Source organism: Epinephelus lanceolatus, chromosome 6, assembly GCF_041903045.1.
Source record: "Epinephelus lanceolatus isolate andai-2023 chromosome 6, ASM4190304v1, whole genome shotgun sequence".
NCBI classification, from domain to species: domain Eukaryota; kingdom Metazoa; phylum Chordata; class Actinopteri; order Perciformes; family Serranidae; genus Epinephelus; species Epinephelus lanceolatus.
Genome location: NC_135739.1, coordinates 21,822,968 through 21,843,987, shown reverse-complemented (window position 1 = coordinate 21,843,987; position 21,020 = coordinate 21,822,968). Strand labels below are relative to the sequence as shown.

Genomic DNA, 21,020 nt, shown 5'->3' with positions numbered 1-21,020 from the left:
GATCCTCGATTTGCAATTAGAGCAACTCGGATTAATATGGCATGGATTCAAACGTAGGTGTTTTGTTAGATAAACAGTCACTCTGTGAGCTCTGCTCCAGCATAGCAGATTTCTACCCTGTTATTTAACTTTAATTTAACATCAGACAAATTTTTCCTCTTTTTAGGCGGCAGGAGTGAAAATAAGTCATCCTCAATATTTGTTGTGTTATGGTGTCAGAATGATGAATGCAGTTGGAGATCAAATAGAAATAGACCGAAGATGCTACAAGATGATTTTTTCCTTTGAATTTTTAGAATGATGTACAATTTGTAGGCATTATATCATCTTAAATGGCTTGAAAAATAGTTCCTATAGCTGCCATAAAATGGGGGAAATAATCTAGCAGGGGGAGCATGCCCCTGGACCCTCCTAGGTTTAGTTAAGCCCCAAGTGTTAACAACGTCTGGCTCTGTCCCTGGTAAGAAGTAGGATCATTTTCTCAGTCTATAAAGGAACATTTTATCCCTCAGTTTATAAAATCAGTCAAAGTTCACACATCTTGAGACACATCGATTTCATTGCACAGGAAGGGAATGGAAAATTTAAAAAGTAGCTCAAGCTGTCAGACAGATGTCATGGAATATCTGCCTCTTAGATTCAGTGAAGCAAAAGAAACATACATAAAATTAAAATAATCAAGTACCTTGAATTTGTACAATACTTTAGTAAATGTACCTTTCCACCACTGCACAGAACTCAACACAGTCTGTTCTAAGTATTAAAAAATAGTGAAGTTAAAGCCTAATTTTTAATCACTCAGAAAATGAGGTAAACAAGTTTTTCACAGCTGAACGGAGGGATAAACCCAGCGGGATCTACATCTATTCCCTCTGTGAAACCCAGCCACGTGGAGCGAAGGCAGAGCAGATGCAGCCTGGTTTGCTCTTTTACTTCTTCAATATCTGTCACAACTCCATGTCTTAAAACGTATATACCGTTCCCCTGGCATCACAAAGCTCTCCTTCTGGATACAACAAAGTCAAACAGTGTGGTGAATTGCTGCTCTTCATGCCAATTTTATAATCTGCCGCAGCCTAAAGGGCTCCGCAAACAGCCCTGTTTATAAGAGCAGTTTGTGAGGGTGACGACACCGAGCAGCAATCAGCTAAAAGGGTCTATTCTCGTCTTCTTTTGGGGTTGTGTTCGGATTGCAAAACGCATGGCTCCCCTGTGTAATCGCACATGAGCCATCACACCTCTTTGATTCTCAGGATTCAGGTCACCTGACCATCAGCTATTCCTGTTTTTAATCTCGGCAGCAGCCAGTAGAGGTCTCCAACATCACAAGTATGTCCTGAAACTGGATTGAAAAACTTGTTTTGAGGACAAAGAAAGAGTCAAAAAGCATTAAAAGTGTCTTGGCAAAACAGTTTAGTTAGATGAGGTCATGATGTGAGTTTCAGTGGCACATCTGTCAGCCAAACTCAGTGCTTAATGATAGTAAATTCTATATTTCACTCCATTTTCTGCAGTAATATGACAACTCAAGTAAGCTGAGGTCTAGCAGGGATGTTAACAGACTTGTTGGGTCTCAGTAAGTTATGTTTTAATCTGGCTGTGTTAAAGTCAAGCAATTTAAAGTGAAACAAGTCAATGCTAGGACATAAGGCGCACCACGCAAGATTGTCAGTTTCTGTTCGCAAACACACTCACTAGCAAAAGTGAAGGTAAAGGCCAACCCCAGATTCACTCTCATTTAGAATTCCACCTTGCTATATTTGTGGGGGTTTTTTCGACATTGTGTCTCTTGGATGCCTGCTGATTACACTCTGGCACTTGGTTGCTAACTTTTTGTAAAGCCTCAACCTCACCTGAGCGCTGTCATGTTAGATGCCTATAAACATCCTGAACACCGAAAATAATAAGAAAATACAGGCAGAGGTCAGACTCTCTGCAGAAAAATACACCCCCACACAGAGAGAGTGAGTATATCTTTAATTTTAATGACACTAAACTGAGAAGAAAATAGAGAAACACAGTGCATGTGTTTGTGTAACAAAAATTGTTCTCTCACACACCAGCAGAGATGTTCACCAGTGTCTGCAAGGACTTTCAGCATCCAACAAACTATTACCTAGAATAACTAGGTAACAACATGCTCCTGTGTACAGGCATGTGACACATTAGTGCACCGACATTTCTTGTTTGGTTGGTCCGTGCTTCTTGTGAAGAAAACACAGACCAACCATTATTTTAGACAAAGTAGTTAGTCACAGTCTAAAAGGGCACATACGTCCAAATATAGAGTCGTCTGGACTTAAGAGTTGGGTTTATATATAAAAGCACAAGTACATATACTTTACTTATTTACTTTAGTTTTGTTTGGTTTAATTATTCTGACAATTTATGAACTGAGGTCACAACAGATTTAAAATGATAAACACGTATATCCATTAATGAATTTAAGGGCATCATTTAAGGGCATTGATGAATTTAAGGGCATCATACACAATGTGCTTGTTGTGGATTTTTGTATTATGTGTTGTATTTGTTGCATTGTAAATGTGTTTTGATTGGCTGCTACCTTTGCCAGGTCTCTCTTGTGAAAGAGATTTTCAATCTCAATGGGACTTCCTGGTTAAATAATCGTTATAATAAATAAATAAAAAATAAATAAAATATAAGTAAATTTACTGTAGATGGGAGGAAATTCATAAAGTGAGTAATTTTTTGATGCATTTATTGTCCGACACAGAAGTGAGAAGTGCAATAAAGCAAGAACACTTAGGAAAATTAAGGGTCAGCCACAATATTTATTTATGTACAGGCCAGTATCACAAAGCCTTAGAGGACTACACAAAAAATGCTACAGCACAAAAAAAAATACAAGAAGAAGAACATTTGTCTGATTGTGCAGACACATAATCAGAAAGTGATGCAAGCCATGAGTTTGTGTGTCAGATCAGATGCTACAATGGACAGTTCCTCATTAGCTCCAGTAGATGGGGCCATTGGCCTTCCTAACTGCCATCATGTACGAGCGCAACTGTCCTCACAACAGTTCATATTTAATAAACTGTACACTGAGTTGTGTGGAGTTCACAAACGGAGGGTTTAATTCATTAAACAAGAGCATTGATTCTGCACAGAAAGGAAGTGAGCAGCAGAGATATGTGTTAGTTTGCTACATTCATTTTTAATAATTTACAAATCAATTTCAAACACAAGGACAGAACAAAGACGGCAGACTGCTGCTCAGGTTTAATGCTGGTAACTGCAGAGATGTTAAACTTAACTGAAAATGTGCAAAAATATGATTCTCAGGAGAACGTCTGCTGTGGAAATGTTGACTCAGTAGTTTATCTGCATTGTACATAACACTTACAAACATGTATAGATGATGGCAGTTTTTTTTACAAAGGAAACAAGACATTTAGAAATCATTTATTAGACATCTGAGCTTAACAATTCCTCCCACAACGTCTTTCAAAACTGAACGCATGACTCACAGGATATTGCAAAGCTATCGGGCGGACTATTATTGTACAAGTGCAAGTGATCAGGCTGTGTGCACGTGAGCTCATCTCAGGCACTCAAAACAACAGGGCACGTTTTTGAAAAGCCGGTAGTACTCCTCCTGGATCTGGAATGACACATACAAGATGGCAGGATGTAGAATAAAACATATAATATAATATAATATAATATAATATAATATAATATAATATAATATAATATAATTCATAATCTAAAACAGTACTTAAGAAACAATTATGAGGTATTTGTACTTTACTTGAGGATTTCGATTTTCTTCATACTTTCTCTAGGACATTTATTTCACATATTTTTAAAGATTTTTTTTGGGGCATTTTTTGCCTTTAATGGACAGGACAGTTAAGTGTGAAAGAGGGAGAGAGAGAGAGGGAGTGACATGCAGCAAAGGGCCACAGGCTGGACTCGAATCCAGGCCGCTGCAGCAACAGCCTTGTACATGGGGCGCCTGCTCTACCACTAAGCCACCGACGCCCCTACTAGCTTTTCTAAATAAAATCTTATGCATATCTTATCCTCATGGTACTGCTAATTTAACAAAATTATAACACGTATTTAATTTAATAAAAAAAAGAAACCCTGCATTTTCGACATAACCAAAATATCATTTATTTCTTTCTATCATGATGCTCAATAGCAAAACATTTAACCTCCAATTTGATCTGAACTGGTTGTCTGACTATAGTCACATAATAAATGGGAATAATTGTTACCTTTCTGGACAGGACACAGAGGAAGATGAAGATGAACATCCCCTGGAAGGCGTTGGCGATGGTGAACAGATACGCAGTGAGGGTGGTCTCATGGAGGATGTGCAGCACTCCTAAGGTCCAGGTGGCTCCCAGAACAAACAGCAGCGCGATGGCACCGCGGGCACAAGACCTGACGGTAAGAACACCGACTTTAACTCGTATTTTAAGTCAATAACAAAAAAACTAATTGTAATTTCACGCAACAAGGACACCACATGACACCGTCATAATCCACCAGATAAAGAACTCACAACTTGATTTTCAATATACTTTTGACCTTCTCGACGAGAGCGCACGTAATCCTACCTGATGTTTTCGTAGTGGCTGATTTCAGGCTTTTTCACAGCAGTATGCCGGTACACTTTGTAGATGATTACTCCAAAAGCCAAGAGATTAACCTTTGGTGGAGACCGACAAAAACAAACATGACAAACAAACACGATCAAATGGGTATTTATCTTCAAAACAATCCCTATTTGATGATTCCAATTAATACTTGAACAGTCGTTTCTACATCTTACCAGGATGATCAAACACGCCGGGCCGATGAAACTCCATATGAAGTGGTTTTCCGTGCTCAGCCAACACCTGTAACACAAACGGAGGAAGTGTTATTTAACACCTTTATTAACTGAACGTGTGCTTTAAGATCTCTTTGTTGCAATAATCCTCCTGCAGAAGCAATACCCTCTATCATTTCACTTCAGACTAATCTAGCCTAATCTTAATTATGACAATATTGTATGGGCCCGTACATACCCTTCTTATCTTACAAGCACAAAAACAATTGGATAGAGAAAGCTGCCTCTGCTCGCAGGACTGAACAATCAGCACTTCTTTTGCATAACCTCAATCTTTTAATTATGTTTTACATTAATAAACAACAGACTTACTTTTATTTATAGATTCCTATTCGAACTCTCCAGCAGACCCCAAACCTATCAGAATTTCTTTAACACTAAATCAGTTTTTTAACGTACTTTCTAAGCAGCACAAGCATCTTCCACTTCCTTTATGTCCCTGCAGGCCAAATTTAATCTCTGTCCTCTTGTATTTATAATTAATGTAATTTGTTTATCTTCCCTCCCTGAGAAATGCTGAATGAGTTTGGAAAAAGAGGTCTTTGTTAAAGCCTTTGTTTTCCCACCTCTCCCTCCACTTACACTTTATCAGTGCCGTAATACTTCGAGCCGAGCGTCGCCGAGATGGCCACCACCACCGCGGGGCTCCCATAGCCGAAGATGTAAAAGTTACGGTGCAGGAAGCCTTTGTTGTAGATGACGCCAACCACTATTAAGTACAGATGGATGCCCTCGATGCACATCCAGGCAAAGGCCGCGAGGAAGAAATAGTGCAGCAGCCCTGCAATAACAGAGCAGAAAAGCTGCCAAGAAACAGACAAAAGAGGAGAGAGGGAGAGAGGGAGATGGAGATTTCACAGTTTTATGATGTGTCAAAGTACACTTATTATGCCCCTGTATGTAAGGATTGTCATTTGCACATATTTGTTTGTTTGTTTGGCCTAATTCAGGAGATTTATTGCAAATCTTCAAGCGTTCCCGTGTCAAAGAAGCCCTTAAATGAACACACATAATTCTGTCGTTCAACTAAAGAAGCAAGTTAGAGTGTAAGCGAGAGAAATTAAAGTGTGCTTCACAACCCTGTGCGCTCTTACAACTCAAACGAGAGGGGCTTTAATCACTGAAATCACAGAACAGCGGCTCAGGCACACACACGCACACATACACAAACAGGAGACTTCCTTTGTTTCACCGCGCTCACCTTATGCGAGTTCATGTTGATCCCCACCAGGAAGATGAACTCGGCCATAAAGAGGCTGCAGCACAGGTTCTTGTGGATGGTGGTTCTGGTGCTTTGGATCTCGCTGAAGAACCAGAAGGTGAAGATGCACATGGACAGACAGATGAGGGAGATGATCATCCCCAGCTGGGTGATCCGGGTCAGGATGGTGTAGTGGGCCACCAGCTGGGAAGCAAATGGAAAGGGAGGCGGTTTCATTTACTATCTCAGGGTATGCTGAAGGTGTAATCTGTTGTGTTTTCTGCTCGGAGTCATTTGATATAACACGGGCGGGTACTGGCTTACACCCATGCAGTATGTTGAGTTGCACACATACAGGGACAGCTCCAGTCCTGCTGGATCAGATATATGTTAAAGGAAAAAGGTGGGGAAATTTAAATTAATTTAATCTTCAGTTCAGGGTTGTTTTTACGAACACACCCCCTGTTTTAGTTAAAGCAGTGCCTCCAAATCCCTAAAGGAAATGTAGGAATTTAAGGGCACTGTTGAGAGCTATAAAACAACAGGAGGTGTATCTTTAAAAGTTGTGGGTGGATATCTCCCACAGTTTCTTTGCCTTTCAGTATGTATAGTGAGTAACATTGCCTTTAGCAGCAGCTAAACAGTTTAATTGGGTTGTTTGTGTGTGTGTGTGTATGTTGCATAAAATGCAGTCTCACAAATTATCAAGAATATTATCTTGAGTGAAACTTAATAATTATAGGTCTTGGTATTAACAAATAAAATAGAAAGAAGTTGCTTCATTATATTGAAACCTGGCACAATGCTGATAACACCTTCAACACAAACTGCAGGTTTTGGCCTTCAAAAACTTGTATTGGTGGAAAATTAGCGCACGGAGAGGTACATAAACAACAGCAATTCAGTGACAAAAGGTCATAACATTCAGTATATCTTCGTGTTAGTGTGTATTTATAATATCAAAGATTTTGAATTTTCCAGATATTAAAATGGATCGAGACAATCTTATCTCTTGAGATGGATGAATCATATCTAAAATCCCATCGGATTATCTAAAAATGAATTGTCACAATTTTTTCCAGGCTTATGAAAAGTTCACATTTTGGAAATACACATGTTTTTACAGGACAGCAACAACATAGGATCTGAGCAAAAAAGAATTATATAAGTAATAAGCAGGCCTGAAACTAATTATTATTTTATGTGGCAATTATTTTCTCCATTAATCAATGAGTTTGGTCTATAAAATGTCAGAATATGATTAAAATGTTGATCAGTGTTTCCCAAAATCCAAGATGGCATGTTTAAATCTCTTGTTTTGTCCACAACCCAAATATATTCAGTGTACTGTCATAGAGGAGTAAAGACACCAAAAAATATTCACATTTAAAAAGCTGGAATCAGAGAATTATGACTTTTTTTTTTCTCTTAAAGAATTACTCAAACTGATTAATCAATTATTAAATTAGTTGGCAAATAATTTCATAGAAGACAGCTTCATTAAAAACTGATATAAATAATAAAATAAAATACAAGTAATATCCTAATATAAAACCATTTATTGTAAGGATTGAATAATAAATATATTTCACTTGAGGTTAGGTTAATATTTAGTTTAAAAATGAAATTCTAAAATTCTAATTCGAAATCTAAAATTTCAATAAATAAATTATTTTCTTAAGATATAAATACAGATCCAGACATGTGGTCTTACCCTCATTGAAAATACATTTTTTAAACATGATAAACCTTTTACCTAAATTAATTTCAATAAATAAAATAAAGCCTCAGTGGAGAAATGTAACAAATGAAATACCTTTGCACGGCTGTATTGTTAATGTGCGAACACTCACATTGGCTCGCCCGGAGGACATGAGGATGGCAAAGTGTGTGAGGTGACTGCAGGAGCAGGTGGTTGCGTTGCTGTTGACGTGGACGGTCTTGCAGCCGCGAGTGGCCCAGTGGCCCTGCAGGCTGTCCGGCTCATACTCCCAGAAGGCGCACTTGGCCACATCAGCTTTAGTGTCGATGGGCTTTGGGGAAAAAGACAGGAACAAAGACACTGTTAACTGTTCATGGTGCTGTTTTTATTAGTTTCTGTGCTGCGCTGCATTGTGGGACCACAACAGGGGGTTAAAACAGATTGCGCAGGTCTCATCAAAACAGCACTAAAGATGAATTACTGTCCATCTAAAGTTTGAGTGCGTCAGGAATTATATTTTAAATCTTTGGATTAAAAATGATCAATCCTCTACTTTTACTTTAGTGACATTTTCCTGCTGTTTTGCACTCTCACTATTCTTACCATCTCATAACTTAATGACTCATTATACAAAAAAAAGAAAAGCCAAATAATTATCATGCATGACTTTGGGTCAAAATGAATGGCTCAGGGCATAAAGTGCAATCATGTGTGCTGCACACAGTGCAGCTCACCGGGTGTTTCTGTGGGAGAGCAATCTCATTGGGATGTACAAATGTACAGCGGTCCAAATTATCATTAAATTCACATGAGCATATTGAGAGCAGGAGTCAACATATTTTACATAAATTATTATGTGCAGATTTACTTGAATTACAATGATCTACACAACAAGCACATTTGCACTGAAAATTAAGTGTCATAAATAAATAAAATAAAACAAAAATGTGGTTTAGTGTTTCAGGTTGAGTTGTTACATTCAATTAGGTTTGTCTGCACCCCACTTGGTGAAACATTTATGATATTTTACGTGTAAAAATGACTTATTTATAACCTTAAATCACTAAACTTATCTTTCAAATGAGCGCGAGCAGACTGTGTCACAATAATACTGAGCAGGTGCAGGCAGGGGAAAAAAAACAACCACAGTGCGTCACGGGAAAATACCACTTCACTAGCAGAAATTGTCTGCATGAAAATGGAGCCCAAATTATTGATTGTTGCTCTTTAAAGGCAATTTACAGAGGATTTTCACTGCTCGACATAAATCATCACCTCCTTTGTTAGGCTTAAGCCTCAAGGGTCCAACAAAAATAATGATTTCACTTTCTCATACATTTTAATTATCTTAAAAGAAAATACCAGTACATTAACTTTTAGGGTTATTTCCCCTCATTACTCCGCTTTCCTCCATCATCTATTCACCTTTCCTCCTCCATTTCTCCTTAAACTGAGAGGTCATTGCAAGAAATACTCAGAGTAAAATCTTAAAATTTCCTAACAAAAAAAAAAAAAAAACGCACACAAAGCTCTAACTACTCCTCCCATGTGACTTTAATGGAAACAGTTAGCAAGTTACTGCGAGAGTCAGTGAGGGAATAAGGAAGCTATTCTTCACAGCAAATGCAACGATGGCTCCAGTCTGACAAGAATATATATGATGGGATGTTGATGTTTCAAAGTGAACGGGATCCTACTGGAAGCTACCATAATGCTGATAAATGAGTCATGTAAGACACGGAAAAGGTGGCAGCGAGTTTAAGGGAGCAGGAAGTGAAGAAAACCTTCATCTAAATAGAATTTTTTTTTTTAAAAGTTAAAGTGCTTCTTAAATAAATCAAATCAATGGCGGGTTTAATATGGAAGAATAATACCGGGGTCATGATTTTTAAGGAAACCCTCACTAGCTGAACTTGTTTTGCACAGACACAGTGACACTCTGAAGCAGCGTACATTTGGAAGGCATACATTAAGAGTGCAGAAGTGGGAAAACATTGTCGCCAGCCTCAGCACTCTGTGTGGTCTTTACCTCGTTGTGTCTCAGAGTGAAGGTGACATGGTCAAGTTGGTAAACGTCAGCAGGTTTGACGGCTGCTGCGATGACTTGGGAGTTGACAGTGATTTCCCCCGTCCCTGCATAGCGCGAGTAGTCGGTGACACCTGGGTCGCTGCTCGGCTTCAGGATGTCACCGATGCTGTCATATCGCACAAACACCACTGACACGCTTCCTGATGGACAAAAAAAAAGTTTAGCAAAGACAGGAGGAAGTAGGTCTTAGTCACTTACTTACTGTATGTTTAATCAAACTTTTAACACACTGATTGTGCCGAGCAGAACGATATTTGGGAGATATTAGACGTACAGTCTGTGTGGAGGTCTGACCAGCTGTGTAGAGTGACAATTAACTTTTTAAGTTGTCTGTAATGGTTGGCCCTATTTCAACATGTAACAAGGTGTCAAAACATGACTTAAACTCAGGTTTGATTTCAATGTAAACACGAGTTCATGGTCTTTTTGTTGCATGCTGCACAACTGTTGCCATGAGGACCAGGTGACCAGATTTTGGAATGGCTGACATGATTTATTGGAGCAAAATCTACTATATGCAAACAAAAAACAAATCATTATGTTTTGATACTTAGTGGGAAGAAAAAAACTCTGAATACATAATTTTTCTTTGGCATACAACATATGTGGCATATGGCTACACATAGCACAACAGTACTCCCTGTACACCCGGGCACGCAGATGGTGGTGTAAACTAGGCTACTTTACCATTCCTGTCCTCCTCTGGTCTCAATTTCGGAGTTAGATTTATATGATCTCCTCCCATGGAAGCAGCCAGTTTGGCTTTTGTGTGACGAGCATCAAAGGTGAAGAGTTTCAATTCTGTAGTGGAGGGGAGAGAGAGAGAGAGAAAAAAGGATATCAAGGAATTAAAAGTATGAAAATGACAATTATCCAAAACCTCACATTTCTGTGCACAGGTGGGAATAAATGGCAGGACAATTTAATATAATTGGAGTCTCTGGAAGAGTGCTCTGCTTTAATAATTATCTCACCCATTTCGGTGGCTTTGATTTCCAGCTCGGTTGGAGTTTTGTAGTTGTTAGCCAGAGTCAGAGCACTTTCTTCAACAGTGTGTAGCAGCTTGGTGATGGTATGTTCCCGACGCTCCTCTTTCATCCGGCTCCAAGCCACCAGTTCATCTTTCTCCACCAAGTTGTTTACTGCTTTCACCAGTTTCTGTAGGAGAGCAGATTTATCAGTGTCACGTGTGTGTGTGACAGTTCAGCATGTAACACATGCCTGTATGGCAATGTGTTTTTAATTAGGCTCGGTTACGTCGTTGTGTGTATCTACTGTAGGGCTGTCTCTTTTGATGTGTCAATAACATAATGTGGCTTTTATTATTTATGTGCACATAGGCGTAGATGTCAGGGGGGATACATAGGACACTTCCCCATAGTATTTAGAACATGTGTATTTGCTCCTCTGAATAAAAACGTTCACAGAGGACTTTTATTTTGATGAAATTGTGCATAAAAGTACATAAAAGTCACCAGAATCCACAATTTAAGAGTTTGACACTCTTAAGAGCATCCCCAGACCCCCCAAATGTAAAAAAACAAACAAAAAACGATGCCCTTATTTGTTCACATAGCAACTTATCACTGATATTTCTCTACTATTGAATCACAGGATGGGGCACCTTTCTTTAAAATTGCACAGGAGCAATTGGTGGAGAATTTTGGTGTCCCATTATGGTCAACAAGTGCTGCTCCTCTAAAACCCTGATGAAGGCGGTCTAGTCGAAATGTTAGTACTTGAATAAAAGAAAATATTTTTGCATCGAGTCTTAGAGTGTGCGCCTGACATCTTTTTTCAAACCTCTAAAAATATTACACATCGGCACTTTGGTCTTTCCCAGAACTGCACAGCACACAATAACAAGGAACCAGATTGTATTCACTGCCATTTCCCCCTATAAACCAGTTCAAAGCATAACTGTAGTTCAGGCAGAACTCCAAATGCTGATTGAGAAACAAGAATGGTAAACACAGATTTACTGTAAGGGTTGAGTTGACGACGGATGGTTTGACAGTGTAATCCTTTTCTTCGGCAGCCAGTGTTGATGCAGATCGACGCAAGGCCTCGACATATGCGATCACTTCCACTGAGGTGAGTTCGCCGGACGTCTGCTTGGCGATTTCTGTTAGTAGACTCTGGGGCTCCGTGAGGTTGCTCATCTAGAATCGAGGGGGGAGGGGAGGTATATTAAAGATATCACATCTCGTACTTCATTGTTTCTTTCTATGTACTTTAATCACAAATTTAATAATGTGCACATATATGGGTTAGTTTGTTTTATCATTCTCAAAACAGGCCTGGCTACCTTTGGCTCATAGGAGCAGTTTGGACATGTCAGTATCACCCATAATGAAAGTAATAAACAATGACATTTTAACACGTGTCACCTGCAGGCGTTGAGTGTTGCAGTTTACCGCTGCTATTTTGTCATTATGTTTGTTTGTTTTTTAAATAAAATAAAAGTGGAATATTGTTTTCACACACTATACTTAACTGAAAATTGCTCATCTGGACATTTTTAATCACTTTAATATTTGTTTCCCCTTCTAAACATCAATGAACTGAGCTTAACATTCAGTTTGAGGCTAGTGAGCCTCAATTTAAATGTCTGTCACTTAAGCCACTGGATCCCAACCTGGGGGATACTGACCCTCACTAGGGGTCGCCAAAGCTTCACGGGGGGGTCACAAGGCCCCCCTATTAGGCATCCACAATGCCAAACAGAACAATAGTTGAGCGTCAGGCAGAAGAACGCACTGGATTTGTCAGAAAAGAAGCCTATTAACTGTGTATGATTGTTTAAAAAAACACGATACCTATAAAAAGTTCTTTAACCCTTTGCAATCAGAGCAAATTGGCTTGATTTCTTTTATAGACACTGGAAGAAGCCGATGAGCAATGAAAGAAGTAATGACCCCCCAAAAATTGGAAAGAAATTATTAAAAAGAGAAAATTAAAAAAAAAATTAGTAAAAAATTGAAAGTAAAATTCTGTAACACAATTTTAAAATGTAATAATAATAATGATTATCATTCTATTTTTCCCTAGCTTTTTTCTCTCCATTTTTTAAAATTAATTACTGAAATCTTTTTTTTATTTTTATTCGTGAGATTTTTTTTTTTTTTTTTTACCAAGTTGCTCATTGCCTTTTTACATATGTTTCTGAAAGAAATCATACCAATTAGCTCAGGTTTCAAAGGGTTAAAATATCAGGAAAACTCATCTCTGTCGTAATATTCACAGGAAATAATCAATCAGCAATGAATTCATCCAAATAGATTTACGTAGACCTACTTACTCGTCATCTCACTTAATGACAGAAAATGGGTCTCTTGAGGAAAAGGGGAACCACTGACCTAAGCATCAGAGTTACGTATAATAACCTCTTTCCCTCTCCAGTAACAGGGAGGACAGCTCTGGAGAAAAGAGGATGCGTAACAACAGTCTGTGCAGCACAAACATATTCTGCAGGATATTTTATGCTCCTGTAAAAAATAAACCAATAAAAGCCCTGAAAAGTTCTAAAAAACTCACCAACAAAGGTGTGTACAAAGCAGCTATTGATTAGAAAACAAACTGGAACACCCATTGCCTGCAGGTGGCCCAAGAGTCAAAGACTGCAAAAATCTACTACTGTCTGCCTGTAGATGGTACGCATTTACATGTCAGTCGTAAACCACTGCCGGTGTTACTTTTCTTGCCTCTTGCATTTGGATAACATTGGCTGGTGGCATGTGTCCTTATTTGCTTGGCCCGTTTCATTTCATGCTCATCTTTTCTGCCTCCAACAGAGGGCAGTGTCATCATATCTATTTTTACCTTATTTGGCTGAGGTCCTAAGGAGGGGTACTTACATATTCAAGTGTTTTGTTGACAGTCTGTGTGATGCACCCGATGTTGTCATGGCAGTATTTTTGGGGATGCTCTGGAAAACAACAATTACCTAAAGTATCTCTTTGATTGCTGAATTTATTTCCATCATTTCAACAGGACAAAGCATCTTACAGTAAAATCTGAATTGCACGGAAAACCTGCACAGATGTAACATCACATGGCTCTCTTTGTGATCATCACAGCTAAGAAAACATCAGAAAACTTAAGATTGCACCGTTTACTTGATGTATTGCATAATGCATTCGCCATAAAAATGTTAAAAATTCAGTTCTGTGTTGTGTGTGTGTGTGTGTGTGTGTCTGTGTGTCTGTGTGACAGGGAAAGTTTAAAAAAAAAAAGGAGATGAAGAAAGATTTATGTCCTTGGATGTAAGTACCAGTGCGTGAGGGTAGTGTGTGTGTGCGTGTGCGTGTGCGTGTGAGCTGTTCCATCCTCATACCGACCTTTACATCTTACACCTCTCTCCGGATGAAAGTGCTTAGTGCCTGAAGTTGGGATGTAATCACGCTGACAGGTGCAATAGAAAGATCCATTCGTATTATGGCAGTGTGAGTTGGGTCCACAGACCGGTCCTGACTTGCATTCATCAATATCTGAAAGGTGCAAATGAAGAGTTCAGCTCCGATAAAAGATAAACGAAATATGATTAAGGGTCACACTCTCATCATAAACACATGTAATGTAAACAGCAAATAAACAAAGACGCATGCATTTGTGTCTCTGCAGTATTCCCACTTCAGAATGAGTGAAAGTGATGCTGAAAGTGAAGGAAAGTTAATGATTTATTTTCACACAAATAAAGAATGTGGCATAAGCAGTCCGACTCATTCCATTTAATACGCTGTATAATTGATTTTGGAAGAGAAACTGCAATTCTTGCATGCGTGTTACACATCTGAATATTCATAAATCAGCTTCTAAAATCAGCTACATGTTTCTGCGCTGGATTAAATGATGTGTGCCACCCAGTTGGATATCTGCAGGAATACTTTATGCTACAACAGGGGATAAAGGTGTTGTTCTTCTATTGCAAATGGAGCAAAAGATCTCGGGCGGTTACTCAGAATAGCAGATGGGAAGGAAGCGAAAGGCCGGGGGGGGGGGGGGGGGGGGGGGGTAAATCACCTCCAGCACGTTTATCCTCCTCAGTACAGTTTAAGAGAAAACAGATCACACACACATACACACATATACACACACACAGGCATCCTCAAAGCTGTGTGGCTCTCACACATATACATGATATCTTGCCTAGTCATATGTGAGGTCCTCTGCCAGTACGTGACCAAAACAAATTTCTGTATATTTAGAATACTGGGCCAGTAAATCAGACATTACCGATGCATTCAGTGCCATCGTTGGGCTGGAACTTGGCCAGTGCTGTCGATGTGTATCCAGAGACACATGTACAGTAGTAGCTGCCCGCTGTGTTGGTGCAGTTCCCCCTGTCCCCGCAGATATTAGTCACATTCTGGCACTCGTTGTCATCTGTGGTGAAAAGAGCAGGATGGGAAGTAAACTGGGTTAGTTGCTAAAGGAAACAGAGTTTACAAAAACTCAAATAGGCTTTAGAAAGGTTCGGCCCCTTTGAAAAAAGAAAGTAAATGGATGGGCAAAGAAACAAAACACATCTTTGCAGGTTTAACTGGATGCTTTTGTGTTGCTGTGATTTGCCCAGGTGGTTTAACACCTGCTGACCAGCATTTAGATTTACAAAAAATATCTTGTAGCTTGTTCAAACTTGTTTATCTGACCCTTTATTTGAACAAGGATATTTTAAAGACATGACATTTAATGCATCGTTTAAAGTCCATTCTTAGTTAAATGTACTGTAATAGTTTCCTTCTTGCTCCTCCTTCTGCTTCATGTCCCATAAGGCCTTTCAATATACTCCAGAGAAATGCCTGAACATGTTGCAATCAGCTGTTCTGTAACTTTCTGTCAGAGATATTAGCAGAAAATTGTAGTTGAGAACTGCAAATTATCAGTGCAACTGTAACTAGTGTGTCTTTCCTCCCTCAAACAGCTGCAAGTCTTTTGGTCTGCAGCCTGTGAAGAAACAAAAATCTTTGCTCCGCTCCTTCAACAATTCATTTCCTTTTTTGGCTGCTGAACAGTACGCAAAATGGCTGGACCACCAGAGAGCCCTCGCAAAAAACTGATGTTAATCCTTTCTGTTTAACTTGAAATAGTGCAGTGAGTTATCTCTGCTTGAGTAGAAAAAGGATAACACCAACCAAACACTGAAATTAGCATGACGTGCTGGGGACATGATGGCAGCATTTCTTAACAAGAACATCTGTTTTCCAAAAACAGAAACCAGAGCGTGTGCTGAAACATGTGAGGTCTTCAGACATCAATTCAGGAGAGATGATTTGGTGGGATTATTTCTAGAGCGACAATGTGGATTTCCAGAATTAATCCATGTATTAATGTCCAGAGAACTGACCCCATGCAATCATCATGGCAGCATACAGTACAGGCCAAAAGTTTGGACACACCTTCTCATTCAATGCGTTTTCTTTATTTTCATGACTATTTACATTGTAGATTCTCACTGAAGGCATCAAAACTATGAATGAACACATGTGGAGTTATGTACTTAACAAAAAAAGGTGAAATAACTGAAAACATGTTTTATATTCTAGTTTCTTCAAAATAGCCACCCTTTGCTCTGATTACTGCTTTGCACACTCTTGGCATTCTCTCCATGAGCTTCAAGAGGTAGTCACCTGAAATGGTTTTCCAACAGCCTTGAAGGAGTTCCCAGAGGTGTTTAGCACTTGTTGGCCCCTTTGCCTTCACTCTGCGGTCCAGCTCACCCCAAACCATCTCGATTGGGTTCAGGTCCGGTGACTGTGGAGGCCAGGTCATCTGCCGCAGCACTCCATCACTCTCCTTCTTGGTCAAATAGCCCTTACACAGCCTGGAGGTGTGTTTGGGGTCATTGTCCTGTTGAAAAATAAATGATCGTCCAACTAAACGCAAACCGGATGGGATGGCATGTCGCTGCAGGATGCTGTGGTAGCCATGCTGGTTCAGTGTGCCTTCAATTTTGAATAAATCCCCAACAGTGTCACCAGCAAAACACCCCCACACCATCACACCTCCTCCTCCATGCTTCACAGTGGGAACCAGGCATGTGGAATCCATCCGTTCACCTTTTCTGCGTCTCACAAAGACACGGCGGTTGGAACCAAAGATCTCAAATTTGGACTCATCAGACCAAAGCACAGATTTCCACTGGTCTAATGTCCATTCCTTGTGTTTCTTGGCCCAAACAAATCTCTTCTGCTTGTTGCCTCTCCTTAGCAGTGGTTTCCTAGCAGCTATTTGACCATGAAGGCCTGATTAGCGCAGTCTCCTCTTAACAGTTGTTCTAGAGATGGGTCTGCTGCTAGAACTCTGTGTGGCATTCATCTGGTCTCTGATCTGAGCTGCTGTTAACTTGCCATTTCTGAGGCTGGTGACTCGGATGAACTTATCCTCAGAAGCAGAGGTGACTCTTGGTCTTCCTTTCCTGGGTCGGTCCTCATGTGTGCCAGTTTCGTTGTAGCGCTTGATGGTTTTTGCGACTCCACTTGGGGACACATTTAAAGTTTTTGCAATTTTCCGGACTGACTGACCTTCATTTCTTAAAGTAATGATGGCCACTCGTTTTTCTTTAGTTAGCTGATTGGTTCTTGCCATAATATGAATTTTAACAGTTGTCCAATAGGGCTGTCGGCTGTGTATTAACCTGACTTCTGCACAACACAACTGATGGTCCCAACCCCATTGATAAAGCAAGAAATTCCACTAAATAACCCTGATAAGGCACACCTGTGAAGTGGAAACCATTTCAGGTGACTACCTCTTGAAGCTCATGGAGAGAATGCCAAGAGTGTGCAAAGCAGTAATGAGAGCAAAGGGTGGCTATTTTGAAGAAACTAGAATATAAAACATGTTTTCAGTTATTTCACCTTTTTTTGTTAAGTACATAACTCCACATGTGTTCATTCATAGTTTTGATGCCTTCAGTGAGAATCTACAATGTAAATAGTCATGAAAATAAAGAAAACGCATTGAATGAGAAGGTGTGTCCAAACTTTTGGCCTGTACTGTATATCCAGATTTAATCATTTTTGGGGCTTTGATTGCATGTTCACACAAATACTGTCCCTTACACTTAGATTACTATTTAAGAATACTTAAATTTGATCCTGATCCTGAGTCCTGATGGTTTGAACTTGATGAAGCTCAGCTGTGGTCTTGTCTCAGGTGCCACTAAGCTCTAACGTATATGCAACCTCCATTGTTCACATTTTTGACTGCTGAGCAGTTTTTTGCCGTTGTTTGATCTTGAAAACTCAAATTACTTAAAATATTTTTCCCTTTGTTGCCCAGGCTTCAGAAAGCACCAGATAAAGAGCATTTCACTGCGGATGCTGCTGCGGCCCACGCATTATAAAAAGTGCTGTTCCAGCTTTATTCTCAGACGCACCTTCCGTCTCTGGTCTCTCCATTTATTGGAAATGACCTGCTAAGACTTTCCACTGTTGTTTTCGGTTGTCTGTGATGGATGCTCTGCTCTTCCTCTCCTCTGTACCTTTTGCAACAAAAGCTGTCCGAGAAGGGAAATCCTCTGCTCTGATGAGAGAGGTGACTGTGTGCAAAGGGGAAATACCTCCATGACCCACTGGACCCTTGAGCCATCATTGTTGCACAAACACTGTATCAACAGATTTTATGAGTAACTTTGATGCCTTTGTTTATCTTTAAGTACACGACAGAGAGTGATTTCGTCCGTTTGCTTTAGAAAATATTAAAAATACATAATGGATCGTCTTAATAATACTATAAATCACGCATTTATTTTTGCTTTTCTTTACTGACTTTGCACTACCAATGAAGCAATTGACTAATAGTAATTTATTTCAATAATTTCTGCATTAAATGAACACAGTCATCCTTAATCTATGACTACACAAGGACTCCATGAGGCGTGAGCTTCATTGTGCCTTTTTTGTTTTAAAATCATTCACCACAGTGTTTGCACTACTCACATTTTGATTTACTTTTGGCCCTTGAAATATGTAAGCTGCGCTGTGATTGTGATCGGGTTTGGACAGGAAACAAAAAGGGTTCCAGGAATTCTAAACAGCCTCAGAAACATAACAGGAGCAACAATGCCGAGCGAGAGGCAAAAAAATGTTACTAATAAAGCTGTATGGCGAAGATATCTTTTTATATTGCAGTGTTTTCTCTGTAATTAAGTCTCAAAGAGGTGAGCTGCCAACGAGCTGGCGAGCTCCGAAATGCCACAGCTGATCCAACAAATACAAACTGCATCTCAAAGAGGGCATGGTGGACGAGAACACATAAAGTTGTTGGAATTACTTACACAGATTTGACTTAAACTCGCCCACACAGTGCCTACATGTTTTGAAATGCCCAAATTGACTATTAAGCTCAATCACAGGAATTAAAAGCAAAATTAGATGGTGAAAATGAAGTTTGCTTGCACGTAAAAGTTGGTTAATTCCAATCTATGTCTGTGGACAAAGGCACACGTGGGGCTAACCATCTCATACTTTTGAGATTATAAGAGACATAGGAGCAACACTGCACAGAACATGCTGATCTGTGTTGATCGAATGATGAGAGATAATGTTTCATATGCGTTTATGTGGATCCTTTTTTTGAAATTTTCGATGAAAACTGCACCAGTTCTTGTCCTGAACAGCCATCTTAAGCAGCTTTCACACATCTAGTGCCTGATATATTTTCAACTGCTCACATCTGGGTTATTTTTGCACTGCACAGTCACCCACCATGCTCTAAAAATGTTAAATTAAGCCACATGTGTACAAATGTTGGCCTCATACTCCTGTCTGCTTATGTCGAGCAGCCACAAACAACAAAGGCGTCCAAAAATAGTCAATGCTTCCATGACAGCTATACACACAAGGCTGTACTCTTGCATCATTGCAAATACTAAATACATATGGATGGCTTTGTGTGTTCATATTCACCGTTGCAAAACGTCGTTCCATCTCCCGTGTATCCTTGGTCGCAGAAGCAGGCGTCATTTGAGCCGTTCAGGGACTTGCATGTTGCAAGTCGGTGACAAGAATCACAAATGTCAGAGAGGCTGCATGGGTCTATCAGACTGGAGAGCCATGCTGCGTAGACACAAGCGCCAGACACGAGAGTGTGTAAGTTTAATGTATACCATGAAAGCAATAGTCCAAATCATTTTGTGATGCCACTGCTGCTTCTTTTGGCGTGTGTGGTTCCAGTAAAAATTGCATTTTTATCTTCTGCTCTGTGGTTAACCTGCCACTCACGTAACCACACAGGATCCACTGAATCACAGTACAAGTTTAGATTACAGCTTACTGTATGTGGCGACACAAACAATCTGTTATAAACAAAAAAAAAAAAATAAATAAAAATCACAACACTAGTTTTAATTTTAAAATGACGTACAGATATATCAAGCTCATCTGCTGCCCCATCACACAACCCAGACTCACCATGGTTAACATAGAGCCCCCATAAGTACAGATCCATCACTACTAAGACATCTGCCATGCTAGAGAGTAGATAAGCTCACATACCTGTCAAAAGTACAAGTTTCATTGGTGACTTGAGCAAAGACTCCATACTTGCGCTTGGTCTCGATTCTACTTTTAGCACAGACTGCAGTGGGCTGGCTGGTGACGTAGTCCACTTCCTTGCATCACTTTTCCTGTTTCCCTAAACCTGGCCCTTCCTGTCTTGATCTTTAATCTGCTTTCAAAAACATGCAGCCTGCTCCCTTCACCAAAACCACTCCACCACACAGCACCTAACACACTCTCTTATTTGGTTTCAATTTACACTTAATGTTAAAGATGTTTTAACAAAATTCAGCCACATTTTTAATGCGTTGTTGACACTGTGACTCATGTTGGCATTTTGGAAGCCATCACGCCATTGTTCTCACTCGAACATGTACAGTAGGCCGGGTAAACACAGGCCAAAACAACACTGACTAACTCCACGGAAGGACGACCCCCTCCCTTCCGCAAAGGACTGTGCACAAATTCACACACACATTCCAGTGCTGTGTGTCTTCCAGTGATCATCTCAGTGTTCTTCACACAATATATGTAGCTCCTCCAGGATTTTGCTGCTGAAACAAACCGGTGATACACGCCTTTAAATTTCAGTTTATATTCCAAATAATGTAATGTGGATTCTTTAGTGCGGCGTTCGATGTATATAGAGTCACTCACCA

The 21,020-nt window shown here is 39.7% G+C and overlaps 1 protein-coding gene across 1 annotated transcript; it reads right to left on the bottom strand.

The window, feature by feature from the left end:
* Nucleotides 1–2,775: 2,775 nt before the first annotated feature.
* Nucleotides 2,776–20,473, bottom strand: adgrl4 (adhesion G protein-coupled receptor L4). The gene is made up of 16 exons (XM_033620648.2): nt 20,359–20,473; nt 19,771–19,920; nt 15,095–15,244; nt 14,200–14,349; nt 13,717–13,787; nt 11,842–12,021; nt 10,834–11,017; nt 10,547–10,660; nt 9,800–9,999; nt 7,922–8,101; nt 6,069–6,272; nt 5,450–5,670; nt 4,808–4,874; nt 4,593–4,684; nt 4,248–4,416; nt 2,776–3,625 (listed from the first exon to the last, which is right to left on the bottom strand). The coding sequence occupies exons 1-16, from the start codon at nt 20,402–20,404 to the stop codon at nt 3,563–3,565; spliced, it is 2,241 nt and encodes a 746-aa protein (XP_033476539.2). The 5' UTR covers nt 20,405–20,473; the 3' UTR covers nt 2,776–3,562.
* Between the last annotated feature and the right edge of the window lie 547 nt (nt 20,474–21,020).

What these genes read in the sequence shown, in the direction of transcription:
- adgrl4 (XM_033620648.2), bottom strand. Translation starts at nt 20,404, where the DNA reads ATGGAGTCTTTGCTCAAGTCACCAATGAAACTTGTACTTTTGACAG. An exon ending in CGATGGCACTGAATGCATCG is followed by an intron (nt 14,350 to 15,094) that starts GTAATGTCTGAT and finishes TGCACCTTTCAG; the next exon opens with ATATTGATGAATGCAAGTCA. An exon ending in CGGCGTGTTTGATCATCCTG is followed by an intron (nt 4,685 to 4,807) that starts GTAAGATGTAGA and finishes TCTCCACCAAAG; the next exon opens with GTTAATCTCTTGGCTTTTGG.